At 47.6% G+C, this 15,817-nt stretch overlaps 1 protein-coding gene across 2 annotated transcripts in view; it reads left to right on the top strand.

Moving 5' to 3' along the window:
• Positions 1 to 15,817, top strand: part of MEGF6 (multiple EGF like domains 6) — a 529,814-nt gene that overhangs the window by 337,189 nt on the left and 176,808 nt on the right. The window contains exon 1 of one of the 2 annotated variants that reach the window (XM_089652235.1): positions 5,857 to 6,046. The exons of the other annotated variant lie outside the window; for it this stretch is intronic. Within the exon in view, the coding sequence (XP_089508361.1) occupies positions 5,896 to 6,046 (151 nt within the window). The 5' untranslated portion in view covers positions 5,857 to 5,895. Of the gene's footprint in view, positions 1 to 5,856; positions 6,047 to 15,817 lie in introns of those variants that run through there. 2 annotated transcript variants of the gene reach the window in all.

The raw sequence follows: 15,817 nt of genomic DNA, 5'->3' as shown, positions 1-15,817 counted from the left end.
GCCACAAAAAAGCCCATTTACAATTTGCCCGACAACACCTTGACATGCCTCACCAGGCTTCTTTCTGGCAACTCGACCATGCAGCTTATTTTTGTTCAAGTATCATCGCATTGTGCTCTAAGCCCACCAAATGCAACCCTTTGACATGAATGGGGAAGCGCTGCAAGTGCCCCTCAACTACATCCAACTTTCACAGTTGTGGTGCATTTGTTTGGCAAAAATAGGGTTAAAACCCCATTTCGCTGGCAAGCAAAAAAAAAAACGCATGGCTGAGCCAAGTTTTTAGCATATGCCCCCCATATGCCCCTCCCCCCAAGCTTCTGTGCCAATGGGGAAGCACTGCCAGAGTCCCTCAAAAAATAAAAACAACCGCACCGTCTTTTTCCAGAGCAGCCTGTATTTCTCCTGAGGTCACCTTCTGGAATGGGTTGCTTTTGGTGGGCTTAGAGCACAATACAATGATACTTGAACAAAAATGAGCTGCATGGCCGAGTTGCAAGAAAGAAGTTTTCTTTGTATCTAGAACAATTCTTCTGGCAGTTGTGGCTGCAATCTTTCTTGGTCTACCTGAACCTTGGCTTGGTATCAAGAGATCTCCGAATTTTGCACTTCTTAATGAGTGATTGAACAGTACTGACTGGCATATTCAAGGCTTCGGATATCTTTCTATGTCCTTTTCCATCTTTATAAAGTTCCATTATCTTGTTACGCAGGTCTTTCGACAGTTCTTTTCTGCTCTCCATGGCTCAGTATCTAGCCAGCTCAGTGCATCCACATGAGAGCCAATCAACTCACTGACTATTTATACACAGACACTAATCGCAATTTACAAAGCCCCAGATGTGGGAAATTAAACCTTTAATTGCCATTTTAACCCTTGCTTGCCTGTACCAAGGCCAAGCATTGCAGGGGATCAGGGGCGGACTGACAACTCATGGGGCCCCCGGGCAATTGGGGATCATGGGGCCCCTGTGTCCTTGCCCAAACTCAAAAAAGCCTATGAAAAAGGTACCAAGGGCATTTCATGGGGCCCCCTACTGACCCTGGGCCCTCGGGCAGTGCCCGAGTTTCCAAATGGTTAGTCCGCCCCTGCAGGGGATAGAGACTTTTCAGCACAACTGTAAATAAATCCAAGCCTGGAATCTTTTCTTAATTTTTTTTTTTTGGAGAGATGAGTGTTGGAATAAAAAGAAACCGATTGGCTCCCCCCCCCCCCCCTCCCCGAAATTCTTGGTTCAATTCTGTACAAAAATGTGGTTTTCATTTGAATTTTCGTCTTCAGGTTTCAAAAGAAAAAAAAAAAAAGTTACATTGTATAGAAAGTCGTCGGCGGTGTATTTCCTGAGGCTGGAGGCATCAGCGTCCTCCTCCCCGGTGTGAGTCCTCGCTATCGGGGACCGTGATGTCTTGGCCAATCCCTGAGCCTCCGATGATCACTACCTGCGGGAGTCGGGACGGGGGACATTGAAGGAGTGGTGGGAGGGATCCCGAGACTTCCTGAGATCCCAATGTAAAAAAAAAAGAAAGTTCCAAAACAGAAGAGTGAAGGGAAAGCCGGCACATCGCCTGCAGCTTCTTCTCCTCGCCGCTGACATGAGACTCCTAACCTGGGTTGGCTGTGCGTTGCTGATCAGCTGGAGCCTCCCTGCAAGGGCCACATTCGCCGGATCCCGATTCTACCGCAACAACTGCTACCCGTGTTATCTGCGGGCTCAGGGGCTCTCCGCCAATCAGGGCCGACCAGGTAGGTCCTTGTTCTTTAGAGCCCATTCACATCATTGGGTTAGAAAGTTAACTTTCCTTTCTCTTAATGCGTTTTTTGTACGTTTTTAATGCGTCGCGTTATCATTTAATTCAACAAAAAACGGTAAGAGATTTAGTGGGCGCAGAGGCTCACCACCAATCAGGGGTGACCGGGTAGGTACTTACCCTTTAGAGACCATTCACATCATTGAGTTAGAAAATTAATGTTCGTTTCTCTTAATGCGTTTTTGCACATTTTTAATGCGTCGCATTATTTTAATTCAACAAAAACCGGTAAGAGATTTAGTGGGCGCAGAGGCTCACCGCCAATCAGGGGCGACCAGGTAGGTACTTATCCTTTAGAGACCATTCACATCATCGGGTTAGAAAATTAATTTTTGTTTCTTTTAAATCGCATAATGCGTTTTTGCACTTTTTTAATGCGTCGCGTTCTCATTTTAACTCAACACACGTGCAAAAAAAAATGGTAGGAGATTTAAGAGGCGCAGAGGCTCACCGCCAATCAGGGGTGACCAGGTAGGTCCTTGTTCTTTAGAGCCCATTCACATCATTGGGTTAGAAAATTAACTTTCATTTCTGTTAAATCTCATAATGCGTTTTTGTACTTTTTTAATGCGTCGCGTTATCATTTTAACTCAACACACGTGCAAAAAAAAATGGTAGAAGATTTAGTGGGCGCAGAGGCTCACTGCCAATCAGGAGCGACCAGGTAGGTCCTTGTTCTTTAGAGCCCATTCACATCATTGGGTTAGAAAATTAACTTTCATTTCTGTTAAATCGCATAATGTGTTTTTGTACGTTTTTAATGTGTCGCGTTATCATTTTAATTCAACAAAAAATGGTAAGAGATTTAGTGGGCGCAGAGACTCACCGCCAATCAGGGGCGACCGAGTAGGTACTTACCCTTTAGAGCCCATTCACATCATTGGGTTAGAAAATTAATTTTTGTTTCTGTTAAATCGCATAATGCGTTTTTGCACTTTTTTAATGCGATGCGTTCTCATTTTAACTCAACACACGTGCAAAAAAAAATGGTAGGAGATTTAGTGGGCGCAGAGGCTCACCGCCAATCGGGTGACCAGGTAGGTCCTTGTTCTTTAGAGCCCATTCACATCATTGGGTTGGAAAATGAACTTTAATTTCTGTTAAAACACATAATGTGTTTTTGCACATTTTTAATGCGTCGCATTATTTTAATTCAACAAAAAACAGTAAGGTATTTAGTGGGCGCAGAGACTCACCGCCAATCAGGGGCGACCGCGTAGGTACTTACCCTTTACAGACCATTCACATCATTGAGTTAGAAAATTAGTTTTTGTTTCTGTTAAATCGCATAATGCATTTTTGCACTTTTTTAATGCGTTGCGTTCTCATTTTAACTCAACACACGTGCAAAAAAAAATGGTAGGAGATTTAGTGGGCGCAGAGACTCACCGCTAATCAGGGGCAACCAGGTAGGTACTTACCCTTTAGAGACCATTCACATCATTGGGTTAGAAAATTAATGTTCGTTTCTCTTAAAACACATAATGCGTTTTTTCACATTTTTAATGCGTTGCATTATTTTAATTCAACAAAAAACAGTAAGAGATTTAGTGGGCGCAGAGGCTCACCACCAATCAGGAGCGACTAGGTAGGTACTTACCCTTTAGAGACCATTCACATCATCGGGTTAGAAAATTAATTTTTGCTTCTGTTTAATTGTATAATGCGTTTTTGCACTTTTTTAATGCGTCGCGTTATCATTTTAACTCAACATACGTTCAAAAAAATGGTAGTAGATTTAGTGGGCGCAGAGGCTCACCGCCAATCAGGAGCGACTAGGTAGGTACTTACCCTTTAGAGCCCATTCACATCATTGGGTTAGAAAATTAACTTTTGTTTCTCTTAATGCATTTTTTGTACGTTTTTAATGCGTTTAATGCGTCATTTTAATTCAACAAAAAACAGTAAGATATTTATTGGGAGCAGAGGCTCACCACCAATCAGGGGCGACCGGGTAGGTACTTACCCTTTAGAGACCATTCACATCATTGGGTTAGAAAATTAATTTTTGTTTCTGTTAAATCGCATAATGCGTTTTTGCACTTTTTTAATGCGATGCATTATCATTTTAACTCAACATGTGTGCAAAAAAAATGGTAGGAGGTTTAATGGGCGCAGAGGCTCACCGCCAGCCAGGGGTGACCAGGTAGGTCCTTGTTCTTTTGAGCCCATTCACATCATTGAGTTAGAAAATGAACTTTCGTTGCTCTTAATGCGTTTTTTGCACGTTTTTAATGCTTCGCATTATCATTTTAATTCAACAAAAAACGGTAAGAGATTTAGTGGGCGCAGAGGCTCACCGCCAATCAGGAGCGACTAGGTAGGTCCTTGTTCTTTAGAGCCCATTCACATTATTGGGTTAGCAAATGAATGTTCGTTTCTCTTAGGTCGCATAATGCGTTTTTTGCACGTTTTTAATGCATCGCATTATCATTTTACCTCAACATACGTTCAAAAAAATGGTAGGAGATTTAGTGGGCGCAGAGGCTCACCGCCAATCAGGGGCGACTAGGTAGGTACTTATCTTTTAGAGCCCATTCACATCATTGGGTTAGAAAATGATCTTTTGAAACAAAGGGCCAGTTTACTGCCCTTCAAACTTTAGGGGGGCTGGATTGTGGCCAGTGGGAGTAGAAAATGCCCCAACAGTTGGAGTAAATAATACCTTAGGCTTGGTGGTCAATGGGAGGCATAGTACCCCATCATTGGTGTCAGTGGGAGGAATAGTGTTCCATCATTGGTGTCAGTGGGAGGAATAGTGCCCCATCATTGGTGTCAGTGGGAGGAATAGTGCCCCATCATTGGTGTCAGTGGGAGGAATAGTGCCCCATCATTGGTGTCAGTGGGAGGAATAGTGTTCCATCATTGGTGTCAGTGGGAGGAATAATGCCCCATCATTGGTGTCAGTGGGAGGAATAGTGCCCAATCATTGGTGTCAGTGGGAGGAATAGTGCCCCATCATTGGTGTCAGTGGGAGGAATAGTGCCCCATCATTGGTATCAGTGGGAGGAATAGTGCCCCATCATTGGTGTCAGTGGGAGGAATAGTGTCCCATCATTGGTGTCAGTGGGAGGAATAGTGCCCCATCATTGGTATCAGTGGGAGGAATAGTGCCCCATCATTGGGATCAGTGGGAGGAATAGTGTCCCATCATTGGTGTCAATGGGAGGAATAGTGCCCCATCATTGGTGTCAGTGGGAGGAATAGTGCCCCATCATTGGTGTCAGTGGGAGGAATAGTGCCCCATCATTGGTGTCAGTGGGAGGAATAGCGTCCCATCATTGGTGTCAGTGGGAGGAATAGAGCCCCATCATTGGTATCAGTGGGAGGAATAGTGCCCCATCATTGGTATCAGTGGGAGGAATAGTGCCCCATCATTGGTGTCAGTGGGAGGAATAGTGTCCCATCATTGGTGTCAGTGGGAGGAATAGTTCCCCATCATTGGTATCAGTGGGAGGAATAGTGCCCCATCATTGGTGTCATTGGAAGGCATAGTGCCCCATCATTGGAGACAGTGGGAGGAATAATGCCCCTTCATTGGTGTCAGTGGGAGGAATAGTGCCCCATCATTGGTGTCAGTGGGAGGAATAGTGCCCCATCATTGGAGACAGTGGGAGGAATAGTGTCCCATCATTGGTATCAGTGGGAGGAATAGTGCCCCATCATTGGTATCAGTGGGAGGAATAGTGCCCCATCATTGGTATCAGTGGGAGGAATAGTGCCCCATCATTGGGATCAGTGGGAGGAATAGTGCCCCATCATTGGTGTCAGTGGGAGGAATAGTTCCCCATCATTGGTGTCATTGGAAGGCATAGTGCCCCTTCATTGGTGTCAGTGGGAGGTCTATATATTAGAAGCTGGATACAAAGACACAATTAGAAGCCGTAACAATGTATCCCTTCTCCTGGCTCATGAATGTATACATTTGGGATTAATGACCTGCAGGTGGCGGATTTGTCTTCCGGGAGGTTAGGTCGGGTCTCCAGGACTGGAGATTGGTAATGTAAAAAAAAAAGAAAGTTCCAAAACAGAAGAGTGAATGGAAAGCCGGCACATCGCCTGCAGCTTCTTCTCCTCGCCGCTGACATGAGACTCCTAACCTGGGTTGGCTGTGCGTTGCTGGTCAGCTGGAGCCTCCCTGCAAGGGCCACATTCGCCGGATCCCGATTCTACCGCAACAACTGCTACCCGTGTTATCTGCGGGCTCAGGGGCTCTCCGCCAATCAGGGCCGACCAGGTAGGTCCTTGTTCTTTAGAGCCCATTCACATCATTGGGTTAGAAAGTTAACTTTCCTTTCTCTTAATGCGTTTTTTGTACGTTTTTAAAGCGTCGCGTTATCATTTAATTCAACAAAAACCGGTAAGAGATTTAGTGGGCGCAGAGGCTCGCCACCAATCAGGGGTGACCGGGTAGGTACTTACCCTTTAGAGACCATTCACATCATTGAGTTAGAAAATTAATGTTCGTTTCTCTTAATGCGTTTTTGCACATTTTTAATGCGTCGCATTATTTTAATTCAACAAAAACCGGTAAGAGATTTAGTGGGCGCAGAGGCTCACCGCCAATCAGGGGCAACCAGGTAGGTACTTATCTTTTAGAGCCCATTCACATCATTGGGTTAGAAAATTAACTTTTGTTTCTCTTAATGCATTTTTTGTACGTTTTTAATGCGTTTAATGCGTCATTTTAATTCAACAAAAAACAGTAAGATATTTATTGGGAGCAGAGGCTCACCACCAATCAGGGGTGACCGGGTAGGTACTTACCCTTTAGAGACCATTCACATCATTGGGTTAGAAAATTAATTTTTGTTTCTGTTAAATCGCATAATGCGTTTTTGCACTTTTTTAATGCGATGCATTATCATTTTAACTCAACATGTGTGCAAAAAAAATGGTAGGAGGTTTAATGGGCGCAGAGGCTCACCGCCAGCCAGGGGTGACCAGGTAGGTCCTTGTTCTTTTGAGCCCATTCACATCATTGAGTTAGAAAATGAACTTTCGTTGCTCTTAATGCGTTTTTTGCACGTTTTTAATGCTTCGCATTATCATTTTAATTCAACAAAAAACGGTAAGAGATTTAGTGGGCGCGGAGGCTCGCCACCAATCAGGGGCGACTAGGTAGGTCCTTGTTCTTTAGAGCCCATTCACATTATTGGGTTAGCAAATGAATGTTCGTTTCTCTTAGGTCGCATAATGCGTTTTTTGCACGTTTTTAATGCATCGCATTATCATTTTACCTCAACATACGTTCAAAAAAATGGTAGGAGATTTAGTGGGCGCAGAGGCTCACCGCCAATCAGGGGCAACTAGGTAGGTACTTATCTTTTAGAGCCCATTCACATCATTGGGTTAGAAAATGATCTTTTGAAACAAAGGGCCAGTTTACTGCCCTTCAAACTTTAGGGGGGCTGGATTGTGGCCAGTGGGAGTAGAAAATGCCCCAACAGTTGGAGTAAATAATACCTTAGGCTTGGTGGTCAATGGGAGGAATAGTACCCCATCATTGGTGTCAGTGGGAGGAATAGTGTTCCATCATTGGTGTCAGTGGGAGGAATAGTGCTCCATCATTGGTGTCAGTGGGAGGAATAGTGCCCCATCATTGGTATCAGTGGGAGGAATAGTGCCCCATCATTGGTGTCAGTGGGAGGAATAGTGCCCCATCATTGGTATCAGTGGGAGGAATAGTGTTCCATCATTGGTGTCAGTGGGAGGAATAGTGCCCCATCATTGGTGTCAGTGGGAGGAATAGTGTTCCATCATTGGTGTCAGTGGGAGGAATAATGCCCCATCATTGGTGTCAGTGGGAGGAATAGTGTTCCATCATTGGTGTCAGTGGGAGGAATAGTGCCCCATCATTGGTGTCAGTGGGAGGAATAGTGCCCCATCATTGGTGTCAGTGGGAGGAATAGTGCCCCATCATTGGTATCAGTGGGAGGAATAGTGCCCCATCATTGGTATCAGTGGGAGGAATAGTGTTCCATCATTGGTGTCAGTGGGAGGAATAGTGCCCCATCATTGGTGTCAGTGGGAGGAATAGTGTTCCATCATTGGTGTCAGTGGGAGGAATAATGCCCCATCATTGGTGTCAGTGGGAGGAATAGTGCCCCATCATTGGTGTCAGTGGGAGGAATAGTGCCCCATCATTGGTGTCAGTGGGAGGAATAGTGTTCCATCATTGGTGTCAGTGGGAGGAATAGTGCCCCATCATTGGTATCAGTGGGAGGAATAGTGCCCCATCATTGGTATCAGTAGGAGGAATAGTGCCCCATCATTGGGATCAGTGGGAGGAATAGTGTCCCATCATTGGTGTCAATGGGAGGAATAGTGCCCCATCATTGGTGTCAGTGGGAGGAATAGTGCCCCATCATTGGTGTCAGTGGGAGGAATAGTGCCCCATCATTGGTGTCAGTGGGAGGAATAGCGTCCCATCATTGGTGTCAGTGGGAGGAATAGAGCCCCATCATTGGTATCAGTGGGAGGAATAGTGCCCCATCATTGGTGTCAGTGGGAGGAATAGTGCCCCATCATTGGTATCAGTGGGAGGAATAGTGCCCCATCATTTGTGTCAGTTGGAGGAATAGTGCCCCATCATTGGTGTCAGTGGGAGGAATAGTGCCCCATCATTTGTGTCAGTTGGAGGAATAGTGCCCCATCATTGGTGTCAGTGGGAGGAATAGTGCCCCATCATTGGTGTCAGTGGGAGGGATAGTGTCCCATCATTGGTGTCAGTGGGAGGAATAGTGCCCCATCATTGGTATCAGTGGGAGGAATAGTGCCCCATCATTGGTGTCAGTGGGAAGAATAGTGCCCCATCATTGGTGTCAGTGGGAGGAATAGTGCCCCATCATTGGTATCAGTGGGAGGAATAGTGCCCCATCATTGGTGTCAGTGGGAGGAATAGTGCCCCATCATTGGTATCAGTAGGAGGAATAGTGCCCCATCATTGGGATCAGTGGGAGGAATAGTGTCCCATCATTGGTGTCAATGGGAGGAATTGTGCCCCATCATTGGTGTCAGTGGGAGGAATAGTGTCCCATCATTGGTGTCAGTGGGAGGAATAGTGCCCCATCATTGGTATTAGTGGGAGGAATAGTGTCCCATCATTGGTATCAGTGGGAGGAATAGTGTCCCATCATTGGTATCAGTGGGAGGAATAGTGCCCCATCATTGGTATCAGTGGGAGGAATAGTGTCCCATCATTGGTGTCATTGGAAGGCATAGTGCCCCATCATTGGAGACAGTGGGAGGAATAATGCCCCTTCATTGGTGTCAGTGGGAGGAATAGTGCCCCATCATTGGTGTCAGTGGGAGGAATAGTGCCCCATCATTGGAGACAGTGGGAGGAATAGTGCCCCATCATTGGTATCAGTGGGAGGAATAGTACCCCATCATTGGAGACAGTGGGAGGAATAATGCCTCTTCATTGGTGTCAGTGGGAGGAATAGTACCCCATCATTGGAGACAGTGGGAGGAATAGTGCCCCATCATTGGTATCAGTGGGAGGAATAGTGTCCCATCATTGGTGTCATTGGAAGGCATAGTGCCCCATCATTGGAGACAGTGGGAGGAATAATGCCCCTTCATTGGTGTCAGTGGGAGGAATAGTGCCCCATCATTGGTGTCAGTGGGAGGAATAGTGCCCCATCATTGGAGACAGTGGGAGGAATAGTGCCCCATCATTGGTGTCAGTGGGAGGAATAGTGCCCCATCATTGGTGTCAGTGGGAGGAATAATGCCCCATCATTGGTGTCTTAATTTTAATGGAAGCAGGGACTCACCATCAATCAGGGAGGACCAGGTAGGTGGTTATCATTTAGGGCCCATTCACCTCATTACATTTTTGCGCTTTTTGTAATGCGTTTGCATAATTTGTGGCCTCCATTTTATTATTATTGTGCCCTCCTAATCCCCCCATACTGTGCCCACCTGATCCTAGTATTGTGCCCTCCTGATCCCCCTTTACTGTGCCCTCCTGATCTCAGTATTGTGCCCTCCTGACCCCCCCCCCGTACTCTGCCCTCCTAATCTCAGTACTGTGCCCCCCTGATCCCAGTATTGTACCCTCCTGATCTCAGTATTGTGCCCTCCTGACCCCCCCCCCATACTCTGCCCTCCTAATCTCAGTACTGTGCCCCCCTGATCCCAGTATTGTGCCCTCCTGATCTCAGTATTGTGCCCTCCTGACCCCCCCATGCTGCGCCCTTCTGCCTCCTCCCTGCATTGTGCCCTTTGTGTTGATTAGTCTCTGATTTATAACATGATTTCTTATTGTTTAAGATTGATTTTAATAAAAGTATTAATAAATATACTTAATTCTATCAGCTATATATACTTTAATTCTTGAGAGTAGGTGCGTAAATCGGGACAGGCTGATAGGGGCCCCAGTGCATTACTTTTCCCAGGGGCCCATTGTGCTATTAAGACAGCCGTGTTCATGTGACGTGGATTTGTGAAGCGTAGGTCTATATATTAGAAGCTGGATACAAAGACACAATTAGAAGCCGTAACAATGTATCCCTTCTCCTGGCTCATGAATGGATACATTTGGGATTAATGACCTGCAGGTGGCGGATTTGTCTTCCGGGAGGTTAGGTCGGGTCTCCAGGACTGGAGATTGGTATTTAGGTCCAGCGGTGATCTGCTCAGTCAGTCAGCAGGAGTATAAAAACACAGCAAGCCGCAGATTCCACGACTCTCCTGGATGACGCAGGTAGCGAGCCCCCCCCCGCTGACGCCTGACTGCAGTCAGAGGAGTCGCACTTCAGCCTCTTTACTTCTAATGAGTGGAAATGATTGCTCATTAAGAGCCCATTCACACTTGTGCGACTTGTCATGTGACTTTGGGGTCTCAAGTCACACCCCATGTTTCCCAGTGGGTACCATTCATATCTGTGCGACTTCAAGGTAGTATCTGCACTACTTTGGTCTGACTTAAGAGCCATAGACTTTAATGTAAACCCTCCAAAGTCGCATGACAAGTCGCACCCCATGTTTTCCAGTGGGTACCATTCATGTCTGTGTGACTTCAAGGTAGTATCTTCACTACTTTGGTCCGACTTAAAGGCCATAGACTTTATTGTAAGCCCTCCAAAGTCACATGACAAGTCGCACCTCATATTTTCCAGTGGGTACCATTCATATCTGTGCGACTTCAAGGTAGTATCTGCACTACTTTGATCCAACTTAAAGGCCATAGACTTTAATGTAAACCTTCCAATGTCTCATGACAAGTCGCACCTCATGTTTCCCAGTGGGTACCATTCATATCTGTATGACTTCAAGGTAGTATCTGCACTAATTTGGTCCTACTTAAAGGCCCTAGACTTTAATGTAAACCCTTGCATGAGAATCGCACCTGAATGTTGTACACGCGACTTGTGTGCGACTTTGTACCGCAGAAACAATCATACTTGGTCAAAGCCAAAGTCCCTCCAAAGTCGCACTCACCCAAAGTTATGGCCATTTTGACTCCAAAAACTTGGTTTGTATATTTTGTATAGCTGGAACGATTGAGGGTATGGCCTAACAGGCTTGGTTAGGTCTGAAGGCGTATATTCTACACTTGTCAAGGGGCCAGAAGTGCCTGCTGGCTCCCAATGATGACTGGGACCTGGCCTGTGACAGGACCAAGCTATTGTAGAGGTTGCAGGCAGACCCAACAGCACATAATCGGAGGCCAGCTTCAAGAATCCAAGAGAAATTTGCCATCTCCTGATGGTGACAGCTGGCTCCCAATGGCAACAGCTGGCTCCCAGTGATGATTAATGATGGTGGTGTGGGACCCGACTTGTGCAAACACTAATCTAGTGTACGGAAGGTTGCAGGCAGACCTGGCTGCACATCATCGGGGGCCAGCTTCAAGAGTCCAAGAGAGATTGCTAGCTCCTGTTGGCAACAGCTGGCTCCAGATGATGCCTGATGATGGTGGTGTGGAACTCGGCCTATGGCAAGACCAAGCTATTGTACAGAAAGTTGCAGGCAGACCTGGCTGCACATCATTAGGGGCCAGCTTCAAGAATTCAAAAGATATTTCTAGCTCTCGATGGCGACAGTTGGCTCCCGATGTTGCCTGATGACGGTGGTGTGGAACCCGGCCCATGGCAAGACCAAGCTATTGTACAGAAGGTTGCAGGCAGACCTGGCAGCACGTCATTGGAGGTCAGCTTGAAGAGTCCAAGAGAGACTGCCAGCTCCCATTGGTGACGGCTGGCTCCCGATGATGCCTAAGGCTGGTAGCAGTGGGTCTTTGGCCTTTGGCAGGACCAAGCTATTGTACGGAAGGGTGCTAGCAGAACTGGCAGCACATGATCAGGGGCCAGGCTCAGGAATCCATAAAAGATTGCTGGCTCCAGATGGTGACAACCAGCTCCTGATGATGCCTGATGATGGTGGAGTAGGACCCGGTCTGTGGCAAGACCAAACTTTTGTAGAGAAGTTTGCAGGCAGTGCTGACAGCGTGTCATTGGCAGTCAGCTTGAAGAATCCAAGAGAGACTGCCAGCTCCCAATGGTGACGGCTGGCTCCCGATGATGCCTGATGGCGGTGGTGTGGAACCCGGCCTATGGCAAGACCAAGGTACTGTGGAGAATGTTGCAGGCAGACCTGGCTTCACATCATTAGGGGCCAGCTTCAAGAGTCCAAAAGAGATGTCCAGCTCCAGATGGTGACAGCTGGCTCCTGATCATGACTGATGATGGTGGTGTAGTAGGACCCGGCCTATGGCAAGACCAAGCTATTGTACAGAAGGTTGCAGGCAGACCTGGGAGCACGTCATTGGAGGTCAGCTTGAAGAGTCCAAGAGAGACTGCCAGCTCCTAATGGTGATGGCTGGCTCTTGATGATGCCTGAGGATGGTAGCAGTGGGTCCAGCCTTTGGCAGAACCAAGCTATTGTACAGAAGGTTGCTAGCAGAACTGGCAGCACATCATCAGGGGCCAGCTTCAGGAATCCAGAAGAGATTGCTGGCTCCTGATGATGCCTAATGATGGGGGAGTAAGACCCGGCCTGTGGAAAGACCAAACTATTGTAGAGAAGGTTGCAGGCAGACCTGGCAGCCTGTCATTGGGGGTCAGCATGAAGAATCCAAGAGATTTCCAGCTTCAGATGGGGACAGCTGGCTCTTGATCATGACTGATGATGGTGTTGTGATACCCAGCCTATGGCAGGACCAAACTATTGTAGAGAATGTTGCAGGCAGACCTGGCAGCACATCATCAGGGCCAACTTCAAGAGTCAAAGAGAGATTGCCAGCTCCTGATGGTGGCAGCTGGCTCCCGATGGTGACAGCTGGATCCTGATGGTGACAGCTGGCTCCCGATGATGATAACTGTTGATGGTGGTGTGGGACCTAGCCTATGCCAGGACCAAGCTATTGTAGGGAAAGTTGCATAATTGTCAGAATGTCAGCTTCAAGAATCCAGAAGAGACAGCTGGCTTCTGATGGCAACAACCATCTACCGATGATGCCTGATGATTGTGTTTTGGGATCTGGCCTGTGGCTGCCCCTGATGTGCTGACCTGGCCATCTTAAAGTGTTAAAGAAAGCTTGCCAGCACCTGATGGTGACAGCTGGCTCCCAATGGCGACAGCCAGCTCCCAATAATGCCTGATGATGGGACCTGGCCTATGACAGGACCAAGCTATTGTAGAGCAGGTTCCAGGCAGACCTGACAGCACCTCATCGGAGGACAGCTTCAAGAATCCAGAAGAGATTGCCAGCTCCCAATGGCAATAGCTACCTCCTGATGGCAACAACCAGTTCCCAATGATGCTTGATGATGGTGGCATGGGGCCTGGCCGGTAGTAAGATCAAGCTGGATTAGCAGGGCAGGTAAACATGTTTGCAGAATAAAACCCCATAGCAGGTAAGAAGAAAATGAGGGTGTGGGTGGGCTTCCTCTATAATTACCATTTACTTTAAACAGGCGGAGATGGGCTTTAAAGGCATTTGCCACATTTGCCAAATGACTGTAAGCCCGGATTGCATATCATAGTGCAGTGTGTAATAGCAGCCCTTCCTGATGATGGCACCTCTGTTGATGATGGCACCTCCTCTTGATGGCAGGCCCTCCTGATGATGGCAGCCCTTCCTAATGATGACAGCACCTCCTGATGATGGCAGCCCTTCCTAATGATGGTTGCCCTTCCTGATGATGACACCCTCTCCTGATGATGGCACTCCTCTTGATGATGGCCCTCCCCTTCTAATAATGTAACATACCCTGCGGCTTCCCGGGATTTGTGGCATAGGAAGTTGCGGGTCCTGTAAGGGCTCATTCACACTTCAGGCTGGGGGTGGGGGGGTATTAAAAATTAGACGTTGAGCACACAGTGGCCAGAGGGAGTTGTACACATGCCATGGCAAAAATGACACCCCATTTCATGTTGGCTGGAAGTACTGCCGCCAAAAACGCCCCAATTCAAGCGAATGCGGGCTTTAAAGGCATTTACCACATTTGCCAAATGACTGTATGTATGTCATAGTGCAGTGTGTAATAGCAGATGTGTGAGTGCTGTCCTACTAAAGTGAGGGGAGTACGGCAGCTCGGCCACTTTCCCAAACCCTCTCCATCCTTGTGGGAGATAAAACCTCCTCTTCTGGTGTCCCCCCACCAGCAATCCTGGCTCCTCCTCTTCTGAGTGTGCCCCCATTGCAAGCTGTTTGCTATGGGGGTGTGTGAGCTTGCTCACCAGATGGGCTGTGTGTGTCCATAGACACACACAGCTCCACTCTGCCCCAAATTCCTCCTCACAGGATTTGATTGACAGCAGCAGCAGCCATGGACAGACAGGGGAACATAGACAGCAATACAAACCTAAATACAGTCCAGAACAAAATTTCATTACTAATCATCAATGGAACTCCAACGTGTTCGGGGGTTGCAAAGGCCCTCCCCCCCCTTCATGAGGGCTGAAAAAAGTTGAAAAGGGTGAAATCTGGACTGGATGGTGGTCATAAATGTGTTGGTCATTTTGGTGTTTTTGGATTTCATGGTATGGTATTGCCATTGACTGTGCACTCCCCCCCCCCCCCCCCCACCACCACCACCACCACCACCACCACCACCACACACAGTGTTTAAAGGTGGTATCAAAAACAATGGGCCTGATTGATCACAACCCCATCAAGGGCTTTATGTCTCACTCTAGTTCAGCTTCTCATTGCTTTACAACATATATTATAAAGGAACTACATTCTCCTCCCTCACTTTCTCCCTCCCCCACTTTCCCCATTACCTCTATAGGTTACAATCCAACAGTGTTTTCTAAGAATCTGCTGTTCAGCCGTAGCAAACCCGGTTTGCACAGCCATGTTCTTCTAACATCATCAGGGGGTGCTGACTATCTCCTAAAGGTTGTGATGCCCCCTGTGATGATGCACATGTGCAGCACCCTGTCATCAGGGGGGCAGCTACGAAAACCATGAAGAGACAGCTGGCACCCCTCCTGATGATGGCAGGCCTTCCTGATGATGGCACCTCTCCTGATGATGGCAGCCCTTCCTGATGATGCCACCTCTCTTGATGGCACCCCCTCCTGATAATGGCACCTCTCTTGATGATGGCACCGCCTCCTGATGATGGCATTCCCTCCTGATAATGACAGCCCCTCCTGATGATGGCAGCCCTTCCTGATGATGACACCTCTTTTGATGATGATGGCAGCCCTTCCTGATAACGGCACCTCCTCTTAATGATGGCACCCCCTCCTGATGATGGCAGCCCCTCCTGATGACACCTCCTCCTGATGATGGCAGCCCTTCCTGATGACACCCCCTCCTGATGATGGCAGCCCCTCCTGATGACACCTCCTCCTGATGATGGCAGCCCTTCCTGATGATGGCCCTTCTCTTGATGATGGCACCTCCTCTTAATGATGGCAGCCCCTCCTGATGATGGCAGCCCCTCCTGATGACACCTCCTCCTGATGATGGCAGCCCTTCCTGATGATGGCCCTTCTCTTGATGATGGCACCTCCTCTTAATGATGGCAGCCCCTCCTGATGA

This window comes from Staurois parvus, unplaced genomic scaffold (genome assembly GCF_062004578.1).
Source record: "Staurois parvus isolate SC_StPar_1 unplaced genomic scaffold, SC_StPar_1.0 ptg000676l, whole genome shotgun sequence".
Taxonomy (NCBI): domain Eukaryota; kingdom Metazoa; phylum Chordata; class Amphibia; order Anura; family Ranidae; genus Staurois; species Staurois parvus.
Note: the sequence above shows the minus strand (reverse complement) of the source record. Positions and strands in the feature narration are given on the sequence as shown.